The following is a 22,655-nucleotide window of genomic DNA, read 5'->3' on the forward strand; positions in this document are numbered from 1 at the left end:
CAGGACCCCCATCCCCATCCTGGCACTTCACCCCTATCTAGAAGCTGAACGCCACATCAGTTGATCTGGGGACGCTGACTTTCCCTGCTTCTACTACTGCTCAATCATCCCACATGTGTGCAGGTGTCTACTTTTTATTCAGTTTTATTTTGTAAGAAATATTTATCAGAGCCTGCTGTGTACTGTCACTGGAGAGACAAAGGTGAAATCACACCTGGTCCTGCCTCACAGAGCTCCAGGCTATGGACAGAACCCACTCAAAGTCAGACCATTACCATTCAGTGAGAAACACTGTGACAGACATCAGAAAAGGGTTTTCTTTAAAAAAAAAAAAAAAACCTTTTTATAGAGACAGGGTCTCACCATGTTGCCCACACTGGTCTCAAACTCCTGGGCCCAAGCCATCCTCCCACCTCAGCCTCCCAACATGCTGGGATTACAGGCACCCATCCAACACAGGCTTTTTGACTCATCTCACTAATCCCCTGTGAGTAATCTTCCACTCTTGGTTTCCTGGAATCAGTTTTCTTCATTTCAAGCTCAAAGTGAAAAAGAGAATGCAAATTTCCTTGATGGTCTTTTGTGTGGTCACAGCTCCACCCGGCATGTCCTCCTGGCTAATCCAGGGTGCTCAGGGCTCCCACTTCCCTCTGAACGTCCTCTCTCCCATTGGAGCTCACCACATCTGCACCTGCAGCAGCCAGGTGGCTGCACACTAACAGAAAATCCAGCAAGTCAGGAAACTTGATTTACTCCCTTAACTTTGAGGTTAGTGACTGTGTTGTTGAACTAATCCTATAATTTCCCTGAACTTTAATTTCCACGTCTGTAAAGTGGGGCAGGTAGATTCAGTCACCCTAGGTGCAGCTGTATAGTGAGAGCTCCTCAGAGAAAGCAGCACACACCTGATCTCAGCCTCCACCGTCTAGCAAATACCAGGCGCACACTAGGCGCTCAAAGCCTCACTGAATGTATGTGTGAATAAATGACTATATGCGAGCCATGTGGATCATGGTCAAAGTCAACAAATATTTTTGAATGTCTACCAAGTACACACTGTACAACAGGGAAATAAGTAACCCACACAGGACGGTGTTTTCTCCCAACTTCCCCTTACCTCCTTCCTGGGGAAGGGCGGGCCTCTCTACATCAGAGAGACTCTTGATACAAATAATGTTCTTGAGATGTGTTATAAGAAGTTGTCGGCCGGGCGCGGTGGCTCAAGCCTGTAATCCCAGCACTTTGGGAGGCCGAGACGGGTGGATCACGAGGTCAGGAGATCGAGACCATCCTGGCTAACATGGTGAAACCCCGTCTCTACTAAAAAATACAAAAAACTAGCCGGGCGAGGTGGCGGGCGCCTGTAGTCCCAGTTACTCGGGAGGCTGAGGCAGGAGAATGGCGTAAACCTGGGAGGCGGAGCTTGCAGTGAGCTGAGATCCGGCCACTGCACTCCAGCCTGGGCGACAGAGCGAGACTCCGTCTCAAAAAAAAAAAAAAAAGAAGTTGTCATGTTAACAAGAAAAACGTCCATTTGTCTTGGGGGTGTTTTATATTAATAGACCTAATGAACCCAAAGCCCCCTCCAATGGGACACAGGATGCAACACCCATCCCAAGTGCATGGAGGGGAAACCAGATGGAGTGAACTGACAGGGAGCAGGACCTGGGAGGACAGTGGGTAAAGAGACTGAGACACCCGGAGGAAGGTCTGAGGAGGAGCTCCCGGCCCCTGCAGTGGCCTCGGTGTGGATTGATGCAGAACTCAGCAGCACAAGTAAAGTGGCCGCAACAGGCTCCATTTGTACATGGGATGGTTTTTCAGTAACAGTTTCTTTCTGCTAATGGGCTGCATTTTCTTTTTTTTTTTTTTTTTTGAGACGGAGTCTCGCTCTGTCGGCCAGGCTGGAGTGCAGTGGCCGGATCTCAGCTCACTGCAAGCTCCGCCTCCCGGGTTGACGCCATTCTCCTGCCTCAGCCTCCCGAGTAGCTGGGACTACAGGCGCCCGCCACCTCGCCCGGCTAGTTTTTTGTATTTTTTAGTAGAGACGGGGTTTCACCGGGTTAGCCAGGATAGTCTCGATCTCCTGACCTCGTGATCCACCCGTCTCGACTTCCCAAAGTGCTGGGATTACAGGCTTGAGCCACCGCGCCCGGCCAATGGGCTGCATTTTCACACACTTTTTTTTTTTTTTTTTTTGAGACGGAGTCTCGCTCTGTCGCCCAGGCTGGAGTACAGTGGCCGCATCTCAGCTCACTGCAAGCTCTGCCTCCCGGGTTCATGCCATTCTCCTGCGTCAGCCTCCCGAGTAGCTGGGACTATGAGCACCCGCCACCTCGCCTGGCTAGGTTTTTTTTTTGTATTTTTTAGTAGAGACAGGGTTTCACCGTGTTAGCCAGGATGGTCTCAATCTCCTGACCTCGTGATCCACCCGTCTCGGCCTCCCAAAGTGCTGGGATTACAGGCTTGAGGCACCGCGCCCGGCCATTCACACACTTTTTAATACATCAGGCCCAGTTAATGGGCTACAAAACTATCATTCCATTCAACAGTCATTGATAGAATACTCCCAAAGTGCCAGACCCTGTGTAAGTTCAGGCAATACAAAAATGAACACAAACAGCTCCTGTCCTCTAGGATCCCCATCCACTGAGCTCCAGGGGGCACCTCTCCTACAACACACCCCTGCTCTGCACGGCCCTCCTCTCTGCCCTCCACCAACCCAAATCCTCCCCCATCTCCAGCTCAAGTTCCGCCCGACCAAGTCCCTCTCAGTCCCCCTGCACTCTTGCCACTTGGAGAGATGACTGCACTCATATCTCTAGGCTTTATGAAATGGATGTCATCTCCCTGGTTAGACTTGAGCCTCCTGAAAGCAGAGACCATTTTTATAATTTTCCAGAAGGAAGCCACATCCGTGATTTGCATCAGAACAAGCTTAGGCCCAGCCTGAGCCTTCAACTTGGACACAGGCTCAGTCCTAGCAGTTCCTGGCCCCTGCAGTGCTTTATAAACACCGCAGTAGCAAAGTCCACAATCAACTCTGTGACAAGTCAACAGGCCGAGATAATTTGAAAACGTGGAGAAAAAAGAATGGTCAAACAAAAGCAAAGGGCTTTGACTCATGCCTTTCCTCTTTCCTCCTCTCAGGGAAACAAAGTCACACCCCCTGCTCTCACTCCTGCCTGGAGGCTTCCAGGGAGGGCTCCCTTGTTTGCCTTCCCTTCAGCCCCCATGAATATCACCCAGCATTCAAACCCAGCCTCTCCTCTCCCTTTGCGCACATTTCCTAAAGCCTCAAATAAATGTCAAGTTTAGTGAGTGCTGATATTCTATGCCCCTAATATTTACTTCGAGTATTATTACCTTTCTTCTTTGACCTGGGGCCATTTCCAAAGAAGTACTGGAGCCAGGCGCCCGAGCAGCTGGGCAAACACCCTTCAGGGCTCCTTCCCTTCTGTGGCTCCTGTTTCTCAAACCCTCTGGGACCTGCAGCTCTGGGGGTCTCTTCCCCCAACCCAGTTCCCTCTCCTTTAGACCAGAACAGCTAAGCCATGGCCACCTTCCTGCTGGACACACAAGGAGGCCTGGTGTCACCCACTGCTCCAGGGCGGTGTTCTGGGTAGGGGAGCTGCCTTTTGTCCCAGATCCTGCTCTGCTGCTACCTTATGTGGCTACAGAATTGAAGGGAATTGTGAACAGAGAGAGGACAGGGCAACTTCCCAGGCAACAACACTACTATTGCTGATATTTTTAAAAGGATGGGAGCAGGAGGGGAAAGAGACCTTGTCAAAGTCTTGCCTACCAACACTTAGCAGCCACTTTCCTGTCAAATATTCAGATAGGGAGGGTCACTGAAAGGTATAAGGAAATCCAAGCAAGAAAAAAAGGTTTGAGGAAGAAATCATGAGGCATTGGGGTGTGAGGAGGCGGGAAAGAGTACAGGAGAGAACTGGCACGGCTGCCAAGTTATCAGTCACCTTCTTATGTTCTTAAGAATGCTGCATTTCTTTTGTTTGACCAGTTTCACCTCCCAGATTCCCATAAAGCACATGGTCTAATCTGTTACCTAAGAGCAAAACAGCGTCACCTCACCTGTTCTCGCCCTCAAATGGGAACGCTGGCCTGGGACTAAAGCATAGACTGCCAGGCTGAGTACCCTGACCTGAGTCATCCCCAGAGATCAGCAGCCTCCAACAGGGAACCTTCCATTATACTCTTCAAGCAACTTAACAGCTGCACCAACCGTTGCAATGAAAGTTCTAATCTCTTCCTTCCTCCTGTTGCTGCCATTGATGCTGATGTCCATGGTCTCTAGCAGCCTGAATCCAGGTAAACAAGACTGTCTATGAAGGGGAAAATGAGGGGAGGAAATGTGGCAAAACAGGCCACAGACACATCAAAATGCAGCTTCTCTTAGCTGTGGGGTGTTGGGGTGAGTGAGCCTTTCTCAATGCCAGTTTCCTCCTTTACAAAAAACAGCAAACTGTACTTACACCCAAACGATGTTGACAGAGTTAAATGAGATATTGTATGTGAAAATATCTGCAACTGGTCGGGCGCAGTGGTTCATGCCTGTAATCCCAGCACTTTGGGAGGCCAAGGCGGGTGGATCACAAGGTCAGGAGATTGAGACTATCCTGGCTAACACGGTGAAACTCCATCTCTACGAAAAATACAAAAAATTAGCCAGGCGTAGTAGCACGCACCTGTAGTCCCAGCTACTCAGGAGGCTGAGCCTGGAGAATTGCTGGAACCCGGGAGGCAAAGGCTGCAGTGAGCCAAGATGGTACCACTGTACTCCAGCCTGAGTTACAGAGCGAGACTCCGTCTCAAAAATAAAAAAGAAAAAAAAAAAAGAAAATATCTGTAATTGTAGCTGATCCCCCTCACACACACAGGTATGTATGTATGTATATATATACTAGCTCAACAAAGATTTGCTCCCATGTCTTCTCCCCCAACCCTTTTCCAAAAGAGTAACATAATTATCCTGGCTAAACTTAATGATGGTGGTGGGAGAGTGTTGAAGGCAATGGTACCTTTATAGAAGATCACGAAGTCCTTGCTTATATTCTTTACAGTGCACCGGAATGCCACCAACATGTCTTAATGCTATTTACTGGTAATGAAATAAACTAGAAAAAGCCTGTCACCAGGTAGTGTCCATATTTGAAGTTTTATCCGTAGCAAGCCCTGCTGTAACAGCTCACATTTTGGGAAGCAGACCTTAGCTTAGGGGTTCCAAATCTGCTCCAGCTTTCACTATAAAGTGGCCCAGCCCTTCACAGAGCAACCACGAAGAACAGACCTGACCCCCATGTATATTTCTGCTTGTGAGCACCATCTCCCCAAAGGCCACTTTGAGGTGAAATGGCTTTGCTGCATACTCAGCACCAACTTGGTCCTAAAATCAGGAGGCATTCTCCCTTCTCCACTCCAATTTCCAACATCCCTTCCTTTGTAGAGAGAGTGTTCTGGAAGCTGCTAAGCCCCATAGCCCTAGGGCCTAGACCACTATTCCAAAAGGGAAGACTTTTCCATCACTATGACAGACACCCACGCTACAGTCCTCTACCTGGACTCAAAGTTCTAGCCCCAACCTGTTTTTCCAGTGTACCTCCCTCTACTCACTAAAAAATACTATTCTCCACCCAAACTAACCTGTTTGCCTTTCGCTGAACACGTATTGTGTTTTCCCATCAGCTCAACTTTGCTCAGACTCCCAACTGAAAACCACCTTCCACAGCTTCCTTCAGTTCCTCCCACAGCCAGACATGTGGTCTCCCTCCTGAGAGCAAGCTTAGCCCTGCTGGACACTCTCTTCTTGCACTTATCATCTGCTGCCTTATATTGAGGGGCCTTCATGTGCCTTTCCTGCCTCTACCCCCTGCGTCGGCTGCAAACTACTTGGTGGCACGGACTGGTGCACTGTTTCCATATCCCTCACGCTATTCAGCTCAGTACTCAGCAAACATTAGCTAACCTCAAGAATGCATCCTCAGGTTTCTAAATCAAACCAGGGCTTCATAGCAGCTCTACTGACATTTGGGCTGAACAGTTCCTTGCAGTGGGGGCTGTTCTGTGCACTGTGAGATGTTCAGCAGCATCCGCGTGGCCTCTCTCCACTACACGCCAACAGCAGCCTTCCCTCTCCCTCATCCAAACCCATTATGGAAGCCAAAAATATCTCCAGACATCACCAAATGTCCCCGGAGGGGGAACCACCCTTGGTCAACAACCACTGCTCTACACCAATAGTTCTCTGCATGGCCACACTTTTAGACTCACCTAGACCTTTACACTCAGCCTGGAAGTCAGGGGGACCTAGATCTTGACTCTGCCACACACTTTGCAACCCTAGACAAGTCGCCTCACTTTTTTGAGTTTCAGTTTTATCATCTTAAAATGAAAAAAATGCCACTTGTCACACACACTTGTGAAGATTAAATGATCTGCAGTGTGACCTAGAAAGGGTTTAATAAATAGACTGAGTAAAATTTCTAAGTCGCTCCTAAAGGACGAGGGTGAGGAACTGGGGAAAGCTCCCTGCGCCACCAGGAGGCGCCATCACAAACCACGTCGCGGGGGTGGCAGCCAGGCTCAAGCCTTGTTTCCCAGCCAAGCGAAGTTTTGCAATGTAGGCCTGAGTCTGAGCTACTTAGTGGCTAAAGGAAATAATAGCTCCTCCATCCCCAAAATAAATCTCAGAATAAAGTCTAATCTTATTTTATCTCTTAATCACATACATGCTCAATATGCTTTTCGCAGGGTTAAGGGAAATAAAAATAAGTGAGAATATATGAGGTCATTAGGAAATAAATTACTTATAATAACAGATTATTCATTAATTGTAATATTATTTAATTATAAAATTACTTATATCAGACACATTAAGAACTCCTATATCACAAGCATTGTTCTAAGCACTTCACACTTATTATCTCATTTGTCCTCACAAATCTAATGCATTTCTTTCTTTTTCTTACTTTTCATTTTTCAGACTTTGAAAAATATTATAAAAATAGAGTTCCAGTATAGCCTTCATCCAATTGTTTTCAAACAATATCTTACGTAACCATAATACAATTATCAAAACCAGGAGATTAGCATTGATACCGTAATATTAACTAATCTACAAATGTTCAAATCTTGCTAATCATCCCACTCATGTCCTTTTTCTGCTCCAGACTCCAATCCGGGATCCCACTGAATAAAATGTCAGATCTCCTAGGTCTCCTCCAACCTGGGATAGTTTCTCAGTCTTTCCCTCTCTTTCAGGACCTTGACACTTTTGAAGAGTTCTAGCCAGTTGTTTTGTAGAATGCCCCCTGAATATGGGTTTGTCTGATATTTCTGGCTACGCATTTTAGGCAAGAATACTTCAGAAGTGATGTATCCTTCTCTGGACATCCCAGCAAGAGCCCCAGGATATCGGTATCTCTCATTACTGATGGGGTTCACTTTAAGCACTTGGTTCAGGTGGTGTCTGCCAGGTTTCTCTACTGGAAAGTTACTATTTGTCTCATTGTAATTAATAAGTATCTTGTGGAGAGACACTTTGGAAATATGTAAACAGCCTGTTTCTTCTCATCATACTTTTTTTCTTGTTGTTCACCAGTTAACAGCATCATCATACTTTTAACATTAATTTTTAGAATCTATGGATGATTGTTTCCTACAAAGAATTATTACTGTGGTATTGGCCAAATAGTGATTTTCTATTTCCATTGTTCCTTCTACATTTGTTTAGTCGGAATTCTGCCATAAGAAAGAGTTATTTCTTTTTCTTTCTTTCTTTTCCTTTTTTTTTTTTTTTTTTGAGATAGAGTCTCACTCTGTTGCCTAGGCTGGAATGCAGTGGTGTGATCTCGGCTCACTGCAACCTCCACCTTCTGGGCTCAAGCGATCCTCCCACCTCAGCCTCTTGAGTAGCTGAGACTACAGGCACACACCACCACACCCGGCTAATTTTTGTATTTTTAGTAGAGACGGGGTTTTGTCATGTTAGCCAGGCTGGTCTCTAATTCCTGGCCTCAAGTGATTCCCCCACTTCCGCCTCCCAAAGTGCTGGGATTACAGGCGTGAGTCACCATGCCCAGCCTTTTCTTCCTTATTTTTTGTTCAGTTATTTATTTATATCAGCATGGACTCATGAGTATTTATGGGTTGGAATCCATTACTACCATTATTTATTATGTTGCTCATATTGTCCCAAAATTGGCCACTGGGAACTCCTTCTAGTTGGCTTCCATGACCTTTAGACATGTCTCCATCATTTTTTGAGCAGTTCCTTCGTTTCTGACACCACAAGAAGCTTCGGGCTCCTCTTGTGCTTTTCTGTCCCAGCCCTGGATCAGCTATTTTTCCTGGAAGCCCTAGTTCCTTTCATGGGAGAATGATATTTACAGACCATGGGCACTGACTGATAGGCCCATTGCTAGTAGGTGCTGGTGCTTCTAGGCCCTCTAGTGGTCAGAGCTGGGAAATAACACACACACACACTCATGTACAGTAGTCCCCACTTAATCGCAGTTTCAGTTACCCGCCAACTGTGGCCCCAAAATATTGTTATGTTATCTTGAGAAACAGAGAGAGAAAGACCACATTCACATCATTTTTATTACAGTATATGTGTGTGTGTGTGTATATATATATTTTTTTTTTTCTTTTTTTTTTTTGAGACAGAGTCTCACTCTGTCACCCAGGCTGTAGTGCAGTGGTGTGATCTCAGCTCACTACAAGCTCTGCCTGCCGGGTTCACGACATTCTCCCGCCTCAGCCTCCCAAGTAGCTGGAACTAAAGGCATGCGCCACCACACTCGGCTATTATTTTGTATTTTTAGTAGAGACTTGGTTTCACCGTGTTAGCCAGGATGGTCTCGATCTCCTGACCTCGTGATCTGCCTGCCTTGGCCTCCCAAAGTTCTGGGATTACAGGCGTGAGCCCCCACCCCAGCCTATTACAGTATATTTTTTAAATTGTTCTATCCTATTAGTTATTGTTAATCTCTTACTGTGCCTAATTCATAAATTAAACTTTATCATAAGTGTATATATGTAGAAAAATATATATATATAGGGTTTGGTACTATCTGAGACTTCAAGTATCTTGGGAGTCCTGTGGATAAGGAAGGACTACTGTACTATTATTAACCACATCTTACAAATTAGGAAAATGAGGCATAGAAAAGTTATACAACTTTGTCCAAAATCACAAAGCAAGTATATAGTGGATCTAGGAAATGAAAATAGTAACAGATGCACCATAAATCCTAACAAGTGGAAGTAACTTATTTACATATCGACATCAGCAGAAAGCCACAAGCCCAATATTCCAGCATAGACACTTGCTTTGGAAAATAACCAGAATTCCACAGCAATAACCACAATGATAACCATCATGTACTCAACACCCGCCTGGGCACTGGGCTCCCACAGCAGCTCACTTATTCCCAACAACTCTGCGAGGAGGATTTTACCATCCTCCTTTTACAAATCAGGGAATCAAGGATCATAGAAGCCAAGTGACTTGTCCAAGTTGACATAGTTAAGTGATAGAGCCAATAGCTGACCCCAGGCCTATCTGGATATAAAGTGCATGCTTATGCCACTGTATCAGTGGTTCCCAAAACTGATTTTAGGTGGAATGTAAATAAGCTCCTTTTTACTTGAATACTTCTGTGTTTATTTTAATGCATGTTAGGAAAAAAACTAAGCATACATCAAACCTGTAATTTCACAGATAATATTGCATAGGATGAGGATGTTTTACAAAATAAATTTATTTAGAGAAAAAGTATAAGGCCGGGCACGGTGGCTCAAGCCTGTAATTCCAGCACTTTGGGAGGCCGAGACAGGCGGATCACGAGGTCAGGAGATCGAGACCATCCTGGCTAACACGGTGAAACCCCGTCTCTACTAAACAATACAAAAAACTAGCTGGGCGAGGTGGCAGGCGCCTGTAGTCCCAGCTACTCGGGAGGCTGAGGCAGGAGAATGGCGGGAACCCGGGAGGCGGAGCTTGCAGTGAGCCGAGATCCAGCCACTGCACTCCAGCCTGGGCGACAGAGTGAGACTCCACCTCAAAAAAAATAAAGAAAAAAGAAAAAGTATAAAGTGGCCAGGCATAGTGGCTCATGCTTGTAATCACTTGATGTTAAGAGTTCAGGACCAGCCTGACTAACATGGTAAAACCCGCCTCTACTAAAAATACAAAAATTAGTCAGGCATGGGTGATGGGTGCCTGTAATCCCAGCTACTTGGGAGGCTGAGGAAGGAGAATTGCTTGAACCTGGGAGGCAGAGGTTGCAGGGAGCCGAGAGCGCAACACTGTACTCCAGCTTGGGCGACAGAGTGAGACTCTGTCAAAAAAGGAAGGAAGGAAGGAAGGAAGGAAGGAAGGAAGGAAGGAAGGAAGGAAGGAAGGAAGGAAGGAAGGGAGGGAGGGAGGGAGGGAGGGAGGGAGGGAGGGAGGGAAGGGGAGGGGAGGGGAGGGGAGGGGAGGGGAGGAAGGAAGAAAGAGAAAGAAAGAAAAAAGAAAAAGCACGAAGTAAATAACACGAAGGGTGGTTTAAGCTATAGAAAAAAAATCATAAAGATGGTCTAAAAATGTCTGAAGTTTGGGAGACATAATACTATAGCACCATGCAGCTTCATTTTCAGTTTCCTCTGTGAAACTAGGGTCATATAGCAGGGCAGAATAAAACAACAGACTAAGAATCTTGTACCTGTAGCTGGGTGTGGTAGTGCTTGGGAGGCTAAGGAAGGAGGATCACTTGAGCCCAGGAGTTTGAGGCCACACTGTGCTGTGATCATGTCTGTGAACAGCTATTGCACTCTAGCCCGGGCAACATAGCAAGACCCTGGTCACTAAAAATAAAATAAAATCCTGGACCTGGGTTTCAGCCTTAGATATGTCCCCATTACTTTTACGAACTTGGGCATTTCATTTGCTCTCTCTGGGACTGTTTCCTCATCTTAAAAAAAAAAAAAAAAGGAGATAGTGATTTAATGAAATTAGTACAGCCCTTGGCCAGGCGCAGTGGCTAACGCCTGTAATCCCAGCACTTTGGGAGGCCGAGGTGGGTGGATCACGAAGTCAGGAGATCCTGGAAAACATGGTGAAACCCCGTCTCTACTAAAAATACAAAAATGAGCTGGGTGTGGTGGCACGTGCCGCCTGTAATCCCAGCTACTGCGGAGGCTGAAGCAGGAGAATCCTTTGAACTAGGGAGTCGGAGGTTGCAGTGAGCCAAGATTGCGCCACTGCACTCCAGTCTGGTGACAGAGTGAGACCCTTTCTCAAAGGAAAAAAAGATTTTTTTTAATTTTTAAAAATTAAAAAGTAGGCCAGTTGTGGTGGCTCATGCCTATAATCCCAGCACTTCGGGAGGCCGAGGCAGGCAGATCGCGAGGTCAGGAGATCGAGACCATCCTGGCTAACACGGTGAAACCCGGTCTCTACTAAAAAGTACAAAAAATTAGCCAGGCGTGGTGGCAGGCACCTGTAGTCCCAGCTACTTGGGAGGCTGAGGCAGGAGAATGGCATGAACCCGGGAGACGAAGCTTGCAGTGAGCTGAGATCGCACCACTGCACTCCAGCCTGGGCAACAAAGCAAGACTCCTTCTCAAAAAAATAAATAAAATAAAATAATTTAAAAATAAAATTTAAACATTAGTATAGCTCTTTTGAAAGCAATTCTTACCTTTTGACCCAGTAATTCCACTTTGGGAACTCTCTCCCAAGAAAATAATCTAAAATTTGGAAAACAGTTATAAGAACAAAGAAATTTACCAACTTCTAAAAAATAAAACTTTCTAAATATTCAGCAATGGGAAAGCAGTTAAATAATTTGGAACACATAATTATTGAGAGTATTATTCATTCATTAAAAATGTGTTATAACGATAACACAGCAACATGCCTATGAATGGAAAAAGAGAATGTGTTTACATTCTATGGTTATCACTACATTAATAAAAAGCATATGCAGGTAACAAATATGTCAAAATACCAACAGTTGGTAAGAATAGTAATTTCTCTGTTTGTACTTTCAAAATTTTCTCCAACAGTTAAATTACATTTAGACTGAAAAAAAAAACTTCAGAATTAAGGAATTCGATTAAACAATCTCCAGGATTTCCTTCAGGGCCTAATGTTCTGTGGTTTTTCTCTGGAACTAGGAGTAGAGGTCAGGCAAGAGTAAAAATGTTAGAAAAGTTTACATGGCAGGGGCTATGCCAGGTTAAAGTACTTTGATAACACTCAAAACAGCACGAGAACACTGGAAAGGCAGCCCTTGGGGAAATGACGCAACCCCCTCCATCTGTGTGGCAGAAGTCTGGGAAGTAGGAGGCCTGAATTGAGCCGTATGATCTCTAAGGGTCCTCTCCAAACAACCTATCCATCCATGTGTTGAACAAACATTTACCAAATGCCTACCATGTGTCAGGAACCATGCAGCTGAATGACTATTGAGCCAATGGTTCAGAGTCTAGTGAAACAGAAAGATTTTATGTTAGTTTGCTAGGACTGCATTAACACAATACACAGACTAGGTGGCATAAATAAGAGAAATTTATTCCTTACAATTCTGCAGGCTGGATATATGAAATCAGGGTGCCAGCACAGCTGAGTTCTGGCAAGGGTCCTCTTCCAGGTTGCAGACAGCAGACTTCTCCTCTTATCTTCAAGAGGTGGAAAGAGAATGAAAGAGCTCTCTAGGATCCCTCCTACTTTTTCTTTTTTTTTTTTTGAGACGGAGTCTCACTCTGTTGCCCAGGCTGGAGTGCAATGGCATGATCTCGACTCACTGCAACCTCTGCCTCCCGGGTTCAAGCAATTCTCCTGCCTCAGCCTCCCCAGTAGCTGGGATTACAGGTAGCATGCGCCATCACACCCAGCTAATTTTTGTATTTTCAGTAGAGACAGGGTTTCACCATGTTGGCTAAGCTGGTCTTGAACTCTGGACCTCGAATGATCTGCCAGCCTCAGCCTCCCAAAGTGCTGTGATTACAGGGATGAGCCACCATGCCCAGACTAGGATACCTTACCTTTTAATATATATATATATACTTTGTAGAAACAAGGCCTCGCTATATTACCTAGGCTGTCTTGAACTACTGCCCTCAAGCAATCCCCTTGCCTCAGCCTCCCAAAGCACTGGGATTACAGGTGAGAGCCACCACACCTGGCCTATGTCCCATTCATAAGGCCTTTTTTTTTTTTTTTTTTTGAGATGGACTCTTGCTCTGTCACCCAGGCTGGAGTATAGTGGTGCGATCTCAGTTCACTGCAAACTCCACCTCCCGGGTTCAAGTGATTCTCCTGCCTCAGCCTCCCGAGTAGCTGGGACTACAGATGCACGCCACCATGCCCAGCTAATTTTTGTATTTTTAGTAAAGACAGGGTTTCACTATGTTGGCCAGGCTGGTCTTGAACTCCTGACCTTGTGATCCACCCGCCTCGGCCTCCTAAAGTGCTGAGATGACAGGCATGAGCCACCGCGTCCGGCCCAAATCTCCTTTTATTATAAGGACACCAGCCAGACTGGAGTAGGGCCCACCATAACAGCCTGATTTAATCACCTTTTAAAGGCCCTATCTCCAAATACAGGCATTCTGAGGTACTGGGGGTTATGGATTCAACATGTGAATTTCAGGAGACATAATTCTGTGCATAAAAGATTTCTAACAACAACATTACAGTGCAATAACAGAACTGCATTCAAATACAATAGGAACCGTATGAAGGCATAATTCATTCTGACAGGAAGTATCAGAAACCACCATAAAGGAAGTGTCATCTGAGCCAAGTTCTTACTTGAGAATCTCAAGTCTATAAACTATCATCCTTGATTGTCATAGGAATTTTTTTTTTTTTTTTCTGAGATGGACTCTTGCTCTGTCACCCAGGCTGGAGTACAGTGGTGCAATCTTAGCTCACTGCAACTTCTGCCTCCTGGGTTCAAGAGATTCTCCTGCCTCAGCCTCCTGAGCAGCTGGGACTACAGGCGCCCGCCACCACGCCTGGCTAATTTTTTGTATTTTTAGTAGAGACCGGGTTTCACCGTGTTAGCCAGGATGGTCTTGATCTCCTGACCTCATGTTCCACCTGCCTCGGCCTCCCAAAGTGCTTGGATTCCAGGCATGAGCCACCAAGCCCGACCTGTCATAGGAATATTTTAAGTATAAAAAAATGGAGATAAGATAGAATCAGAAGATAAAAACAGGCTCGGATAGAGGCCAAAAGAAGAATGTATTTGTTCCAGAGGAACAAAGGTAAATACCATCATTTGATAGCTGAAATGGGACTCTGGATTCAAATACAGCTACTTGGGGTGGGTGTGGTGGCTCATGCCTATAATCACAGCACTTTGGGAGGCCAAGATGGGCAGATCGCTTACACCCAGGAGCTCCAGACCAACCTGCACAACGTAGCGAAACCCCATCTTTACAAAAAATACAAAAAAACTAGCCAGGAGTGGTGGTGCATGCCTGAAGCCTCAGTTACTGAGGAGGTTGAGATGGGAGGACCAACCAAACCCAGGAGGTCGAGGCTGCAGCCGTGACTGCACCACTACACTCCAGTCTGGATGACAGAGTGAGATCCTGTCTGAAAAAACAAACAAACAAACAAACCCAGCAACTTGGAGGTCAAGGGAAAATCTTGGTTTATGGAATAATCTCCTCCTTGCTCTCACTCTTTTAAGTCATGAGGATTTTAGTGTGAGGTATGGGGAGAGGTCGGGAGGCTTTGACAAAGCCCTACCTTTTATCCTCTCTTCCATCTAGAAGCCATTCTTTCTCCACCTACCTTCAGCTACACTTTTCCCTAGGCCAGATGTTGTTTAATCATTAAATTTTTTAATATGCTTACGTATAGGCCGGATTTTAAACTTCAATTCCTCATTGATTAAAATACCCCTCAGCTGGGCACAGTGGCTCATGCCTATAATCCTAGCACTTTGGGAGGCCAAGGCAGGAGGATCACTGGAGCCCAAGAGTTCAAGACCAGCCTAGGCAACGTACCAAGACCCCATCTCAAAAATATAAATACAAATAAAATATTCATCTCTTGAAGTAACCTAGATTCTTGAAGTAAAAATGGAAAAATGGAACTGTGCTGACCTAGGTAGCACAATGCTGGGAGGATCATTTCTGTTCCCTTTCCAGTGTCTGGATGTGACCTGTTTCCTTCCGACAGGGGTCGCCAGAGGCCATAGGGACCAAGGCCAGGCTTCTAGGAAGTGGCTCCAGGAAGGCGGCCAAGAATGTGAGTGCAAAGGTCAGTAACTCAGCATCAACAACAGCGATGGCATCACCATGACCCCAGCTCTCTCCCTTGGGCCCCTCTAAGACCAATGCAGATGTTATCTCAGCTGACCTCACCCATTCCCCTCTCCACAACCTGCCACATGCAGCACCCGTGCCCGCTTTCTTCCTGACTCTCAGGCAAAAACTGGAGTTCTCCAAGGTCTAGGGGGAAAGCCAGCCAATGTCAGGCTGCCCCCTGCCCCTTATCCTTTTCCTAAAGAACCCAGGGCTACCGCCCAAAAGGCTTTTTATTTTTTCCTGGCCTTCCAAAAGCTTCCTGAATCCTATTCTCAGCCTTATTTTACTCATAGGTAAGACTGAAAGCAGACAGGCAAAATGGCTTCCCCAAGGGAAAGCAGCCACTGGAAAGCAGACACCCAAGCCTTACTCCTCATTCTTTGGAGTAATGATATTCTGATGCACCCTCCAAACCTGCCACCAAACCCTTGCCCAAACAGGTCAGGAAAAACAACTCAGAAATACTGGCATTCAAATAGCTGGATGGACACTGTTCTGTGTTGACCCCTTTTCCCACCCCATTGCAGTGGAAATTCAAGGCACAGAAGATGGCGATTAAAGCTTCGTCCTACTCCCTCCTATCATATGTATTAACTTTCCCATCTAAGCAGCAGTGCTGTTGTTTCAGATTGGTTCCTGAGAGCCCCGAGAAGAAAAGTCATGACAGTTTCTGGGCTGCCAAAGAAGCAGTGTCCCTGTGATCATTTCAAGGGCAATGTGAAGAAAACAAGTAAGTTTGCAGAGGATGATTTTCCTTATACCACAGTCACTCCGTGGAATCACTAGGGATGAAGCACGGTTGAGAATAGAAAAAAGAGGTGAAATTAAGACCAGGATAAGCACACAACTCAGCCCTTTCTACTCAATGTCAACCTGTTGGGAAATAGGAAGAGCAGGAAAAGCAGGATACAATTCTCCTGATACTGGAAAGGTTTAACCAAATTCTTAGATTTTAAAACCTCACTTTTACCAAAGTGGGGGTAGATGGGGCTGTTGGAGACCTGGTCATTAATCTCTGAAGATTACACCAGTGTCAGCATCAAACAGAATTTGACTCCTCCCTAGTCTAGCAGTTTTGTGTTTGTTGTTTTGTTCTGTTTTTTGAGTGGGGGTCTTGCTCTGTTGCTCAGGTTGGTCTCAAACTCCTGGGCTCAAGTAATCCTCCCACCTCAGCCTCCCAAGGATCTGGGGTTAGAGGTACACACCACCATACCCAGTTTAGTCTACCAGTTTTTAAGTGTCGTATTAAAAAGCAAATTGGCAGCCGGGCACAGTGGCTCATGCCTGTAATCCCAGCACTTTGGAAGGCCGAGGCAGGTGGATTGCTTGAGGTCAGGAGTTCAAGACCAGCCTGGCCAACATGGTGAAACCCTGTCTCTACTAAAAATATAAAAATTACCTGGGCATAGTGGTACACGCCTGTAATCCCAGCTGCTCGGGAGTATGAGGCATGAGAATTGCTTGAATCCGGGAGGCGGAGGTTGCAGAGAGCTGAGATCACACCACTGCACTCCAGCCTGGGCGACAGAGTGAGACTCTGTCTCAAAAAAACAACAACAACAACAAAAAACCTAAATTGGCAAATGTTAAACTGATTGATATTATGATATTATCAAGAATGGGATATACCAGGATCCTTATACACTATTGACAGAAGTAAAATAAATTTGGCTGTATCAAAATTGTAAATGAGTATAATAACTTTAATCTAGTAATCTCACTTTAGGAAATCTCAACAATAGAATACTAGCATGGATGCTCAAAGATATAGGTACAAGAATATTACTTATAGCAGTATTTGTATTGACAAATAAATGAGGGAAATTTTCTTCAAAGGCAAATTGGGAAAACCTAATTACTGTCAAAAATAATTAGGTAAACCAGGGGCAGTGGCTCAAGACTACAATCCTAGCTACTCAGGAGGCTGAGGCTGGAGGATCCAGTAAGCCAAGGAACTCAAGACCAGCCTGGGCAACATAGCAAGATCCTGTCTCTAAAATAAATATTATAATAATAATAATAATAATAATGAGATAAATCATTATGTGTTGGCTGGAAAGATATCCACAATATATTAATGAAAAAAACGATGTAGAGACCCCCTATTTCACATCCTTCATTAACATAAGTTTCAGGTGGATTACAGATCTAAATTTGAAAAACAAATTTACAAGGAAATACAGGAGAATATATTCACAACCTTGAGGTATGAAAGCCTTTCTTAAACAAAATACAAAATGCATAAACCATAAAGTAAAAGAGTAAATAAATCTGACTTCACTGAAATTAATAAGTTTTAATCATCAAAAGAATAAAATGACAAGCTGCCTACTAGGAGATGATATCTGTAATATATATAACCTTCAAAGGATTAGTATTCAGAATACTTATGTAAGGAATTTCTACAGACCAGTGAGAGGAGGGCAGGAAATACAACAAACGGGCAAAAATACTTGAATGGCCACTTCACAGATGATGAAACCCAAACAGCTAATAAACATATGCAATGGCACTCAACCTTATTTTTACAAGGAAAATGTGAATTAAAACTAAAGTGAGGCCAGGTGCAGTGGCTCATGCCTGTAATCCCAGCACTTTGGGAGGCCAAGGCAGGGGTATAAACTAAGGTCAGGGGTTTAAGACCAACCTGGCCAACATGGTGAAATCCCATCTCTACTCAAAATACAAAAAAAGTAGCCAGGCATGATGGTGCACATCTGTACTCCCAGCTACTCAGGAGGCTGAGGAAGGAGAATTATTTTAACCCTGCACTGCAGAGGTTACAGTGAGTCAAGATCACGCCATTGTACTCCAGCCTGGACAACAGAGTGAGACTCCATCTCAAAAAAAAAAAAAAAAAAAAAAAAAAAAACTGGGGAGAGACATAAACACTCAGACCATAATGTATACACAAAGTTAAAAAATGAGCAAAAAATAAACTAAATTATTTAGGAATCTATACACATAGGTGGTAAATAAGAAAGAAAAGAAAGTAAATAATTACCATAAAAATCAGGATTATCACTGTGATGGGGAGAGGAAGCAGTGATCAGAAAAGTAGGGGTGCCACTGGCAATATTCTATTTCTTTCTTTCTTTTTTTTCTTGAGACGGAGTTCTGCTCTTGTTGCCCAGGCTGGAGTGCAATGGCGCAATCTCGGCTTGCTGCAACCTTTGCCTCCCAGGTTCAAGCAATTCTCCTGCCTCAGCCTCCTGAGTAGCTGGGATTACAGGGATGCACCACCACGCCCAGCTAACTTTGTATTTTTATTAGAGACGGATTTTTCCATGTTGGTCAGGCTGGTCTCGAACTCCTGATCTGAGGTGATCTGCCTGCCTTGGCCTCCCCAAGTGCTGGGATTACAGGTGTAAGCCACCGTGCCTGGACACAATATTCTATTTCTAAGCCTAGGTAGTAGTTTCATGAATATCTGCTTTATAACTATTTATTGAATTGCACGTATAAGTTTGTGTGAACTTCTATAGAAATATAATACTTGGCAATAATAGATTCAGTTGGCTTTTTTGGGGGGGTGGGTGGCGCGGTTGAGACAAGGTCTTGCTCTGTCACCCAGGCCGGAGTGCAGTGGCATGATCACGGCTCACCTCCTGGGCTGAAATGTTCCTCCCACCTCAGACTCCCCAGTAGCTGAAACCACAGGTACACGCCATCATGCCCAGCTAATTTTTGTGTTTTTTGTAGTGATAAGGTTTCGCCATGTTGCTCAGGCTGGTCTTGAACTCCTGGGCTCAAGCTATCTGCCCACCTCGATCTCCCAAAGGGTTGGGATTACAGGCATAAGCCACCATGCCCGGCCAGATTTCTTAAAAGTCAGACTAAGGCAATACGTATAGTATAATCTCATTTTTGTTTTTAAAATAAACCATTGTATTTATATACCAGAAGGTATGGAAAAATATGTAGCAAACTATTAACAGTGGTTAGCCCTGGAAAATGTGTTGTAGAGGCTGGGGTGGGGATTTAAAAATGTTTTTCCACTGGATGAGTCTTATTTTTACAATCTTTAAAACTCTCATAAAATTAAATGTTGGCTGGGCACAGTGGCTCACGCCTGTAATCCTAGCATTTTGGGAGGCCAAAGCAGGCGGATCACCTGAGGTCAGGAGTTCAAGACCAGCCTGGCCAACATGGTGAAACCCCGTCTCTACTAAAATACAAAAATGAGCCAGGCATGATGGTGGGTGCCTATAATCCCAGTTACTCGGGAGGCTGAGACAGCAGAATCACTTGAATCTAGGAGACAGTGGTTACAGTGAGCCAAGATCGAACCACTGCATTCCAGCCTGGGCGACTGAGCGAGACTCCGTCACAAAAAAAAATTAAATGTTAAGGCCAGGCATGGTGGCTCACACCTGTAATCCTAGCATTTTGGGGGGCCGAGGCGGGTGGATCACCTGAGGTCAGGAGTTCCAGACCAGCCTGGCCAACATGGTAAAATCCTGTCTCTATTAAAAATACAAAAATTAGCCAGCCATGGTGGCAGGCACCTGTAATCCCAGCTACTCGGGAGGCTGAGGCAGGAGAATCACTTGAACCTGGGAGGCAGAGGTTGCAATGAGCTGAGATCGTGCCACTGCACTCCATCCAGCCTGGGCAATAGAGCAAGACTCCATCTCCAAAATAAAAAATAAAAAGAAAGAAATGTTAAAAATGTTTTTAACACTAGCCTCTTCCCTTTATTTGCACCCTAGGACACCAAAGGCACCACAGAAAGCCAAACAAGCATTCCAGAGCCTGCCAGCAATTTCTCAAACAATGTCAGCTAAGAAGCTTTGTTCTGCCTTTGTAGGAGCTCTAAGCTCCCACTCTTCCTATTAAACATTCTCAGTCAAGAAGACAGTGAGCATACCTACCAGACACTCTTCTTCTCCCACCTCACTCTTCCACTGTACCCATCCTAAATCATTCCAGTGCTCTCAAAAAGCACGTTTCTCAAGATCATTTTGGTTGTTGCTCTCTCTAGTACCTTCTTCTCTCGTCAGTCTTATCCTGTGCCCTCCCCTTACCCAGGCTTAGGCTTAATTATCTGAAAGATTCCAGGAAACTGTAGCTTCCTAGCTGGTGTCATTTAACCTAAATACAATCAGGAAAGTAGCAAACACGAGTCAATAAATATTTTTAAATGTAACAGATCAAAATTGTTTCTTTCAAATGGGGTCTGCCAATTCACATCCAGATGACCCATTTTACTCTATTCACTGCAGACTGAATGCAGATTCTACACATACCTCTCCCCACCAAGACCCTCACTCTGTCGCCATTGGCCTACTTGTTCATCTTTCACTCATTCAATAAATCTTTCTGAGGTAAGAGCTAGGTGGGACCAAAAAAAAAAAAAAGTATACCAATGAACCAGCCATGGTCTTACTAAAGACAATATAGGTTTAAAAAAAAAAAAAAACTTGGCACAGTTTCTTAGCACTTAGGCAGCCTTTGGTATTTATAACTACTATCATCACCATTACCACCATCATTATCAGTTATCATCATCAGTGGTCACTGTCTTTGAGTTTCCAATCTAGTACAGGATCATAGTTCAGGGCTAGAGAGATGGCATGGAGTATCTCAAATGTCATTCAGAAGGGCCTCAAGCTATAAAGATGGGAGGGCATGACATTACTTTTTAGCATGGGAGTTAAATGATCAGAGTGACAATATAAGGAAATTAAACTGCCAACCTGGCTGGGCGTGGTGGTTCACACCTGTAATCCCAGCACTTTGGGAGGCCTGGGGCGGGAGGGTGGCAGGCGGATCACTTAAGGTCAGGAGTTCAAGACCAGCCCGGCCAACATGGCAAAACTCCATCTCTACTAAAAATACAAAAATTAGCCAGGCGTGGCGGTGCGTGCCTGTAGTCCCAGCTACTTGGGAGGCTGAGGCAGGAGAGTCACTTGAGCCCAGGAGGTGGAGGTTACAGTGAGCCAAAATGGCACCACTGCACTCCAGCCTGGGGAACAGAGCAAGACTCTGTCTCAATAAATAAATAAATAATCTGGCAACCATTTGTAGGAAGGAACAAAGAAGGCAATAATTATTACAACAACTACAGAGACTGCCCCCGGAATGACGCTTTCCTCAAACATCAGAAGGAGAGAGAAAAAAGGAACACTTATCCAGCATCTGGCTTCTATCATGCCAGATGACACAGAAGCCTAAACTGGGATGTTTGCCTTATGAGAAGAAACATTTTAACTGAGTGGTGGGTGGGGTGGGGCCCTGGGGCCCTATTTATGACACAAGAGAGCAAGCCCCTCCCTTCTTGTAAGACAGTGCTGGGCACATAGCCTCCTCCTATTCCTAATCCTCCCACCAAAGAAAGAGGCACAGAGTTCACTACTTAGTGGGGGCCAGGTGTGATCGGCCCACTGCCTGCTGCCTTAAAAAGGAAGACCAGTGATGCCAGGATGGAGTGAAACCCAAGGGAATGTGCCATCATGAGGAATCAATGAGATATCTGTGAAGAGAGAGGGCTGGGTGGGAGCCCAGAAGGATGAAACCTGGAAGATCAGTATCTCCCGTGAAGGAAGTAACAATGGAGCCAGGTTCTAAGTCAGCATCTAGGCCAGACTGGCAACCTGAGCCACACCAGAGGCCTATAACCACACCAGAGCCAGAAAAGACACCCATAGCCCAGGCAGAATCAAAGACCCAACAGGAGCCTGATTCAAGGCAAAGACCCCTCTCCCAGCAGGAGACTCCTGCACAACATGATGCTGAATCCCAGAAGGATCCTAGAGCCCAACAAAAATCTGCTTCACAAGAGGAATTTCTTGCCCCACAGAAGCCTGCACCACAGCAATCACCTCACGTCAAAAGGGTGCCCCTCACTCAACAGGAACCTGCCTCCCAGCAGGGACCTGGGCTAGGAAAAGAATCTACAACTCAACAGGAGCCAGCATTGAGAGAAAGACATGTAGCCCAGCCAGGGTCTGGGCCAGGAGAGCCACCTCCAGTTCAACAAGAAGCTGAATCAACACCTGAGGCCCAGGCTAAACCTGGAGCCAAAAGGGAGCCATCAGACCTGACTGAATCTACATCCCAAGAGACACCTGAACAGTCAGACCAGCAAACAACTCCAGTCCAGGGAGCCAAATCCAAGCAGGGATCTTTGATAGAGCTGGGATTTCTAACAAAACTGCAGGAACTATCCATACAGCGATCAGCCCTAGAGTGGAAGGCACTTTCTGAGTGGGTCACAGATTCTGAGTCAGAATCAGAGGTGGGATCATCTTCAGACACAGAGTCTCTAGCCACGATGGGTGGAATGGTGGCCCAGGGAGCGAAGCTACCCTTCAAAA

General features: G+C 45.3%; 1 protein-coding gene and 1 long non-coding RNA gene across 4 annotated transcripts in view; one reads left to right on the forward strand and one right to left on the reverse strand.

Moving 5' to 3' along the window:
• Positions 1–22,655, reverse strand: part of LOC140711854 (uncharacterized) — a 591,910-nt gene that overhangs the window by 566,929 nt on the left and 2,326 nt on the right. The gene's annotated exons all lie outside the window — the stretch shown is intronic.
• On the forward strand, positions 1,349–21,751 carry CXCL17 (C-X-C motif chemokine ligand 17). The gene is made up of 4 exons (XM_007997009.3): positions 1,349–4,332; positions 15,209–15,289; positions 15,965–16,066; positions 20,049–21,751. Exons 1-4 carry the CDS (start codon positions 4,254–4,256, stop codon positions 20,144–20,146), a joined length of 360 nt encoding a protein of 119 aa, XP_007995200.1. The 5' UTR covers positions 1,349–4,253; the 3' UTR covers positions 20,147–21,751.

Source organism: Chlorocebus sabaeus, chromosome 6 (assembly GCF_047675955.1).
Source record: "Chlorocebus sabaeus isolate Y175 chromosome 6, mChlSab1.0.hap1, whole genome shotgun sequence".
NCBI lineage: Eukaryota > Metazoa > Chordata > Mammalia > Primates > Cercopithecidae > Chlorocebus > Chlorocebus sabaeus.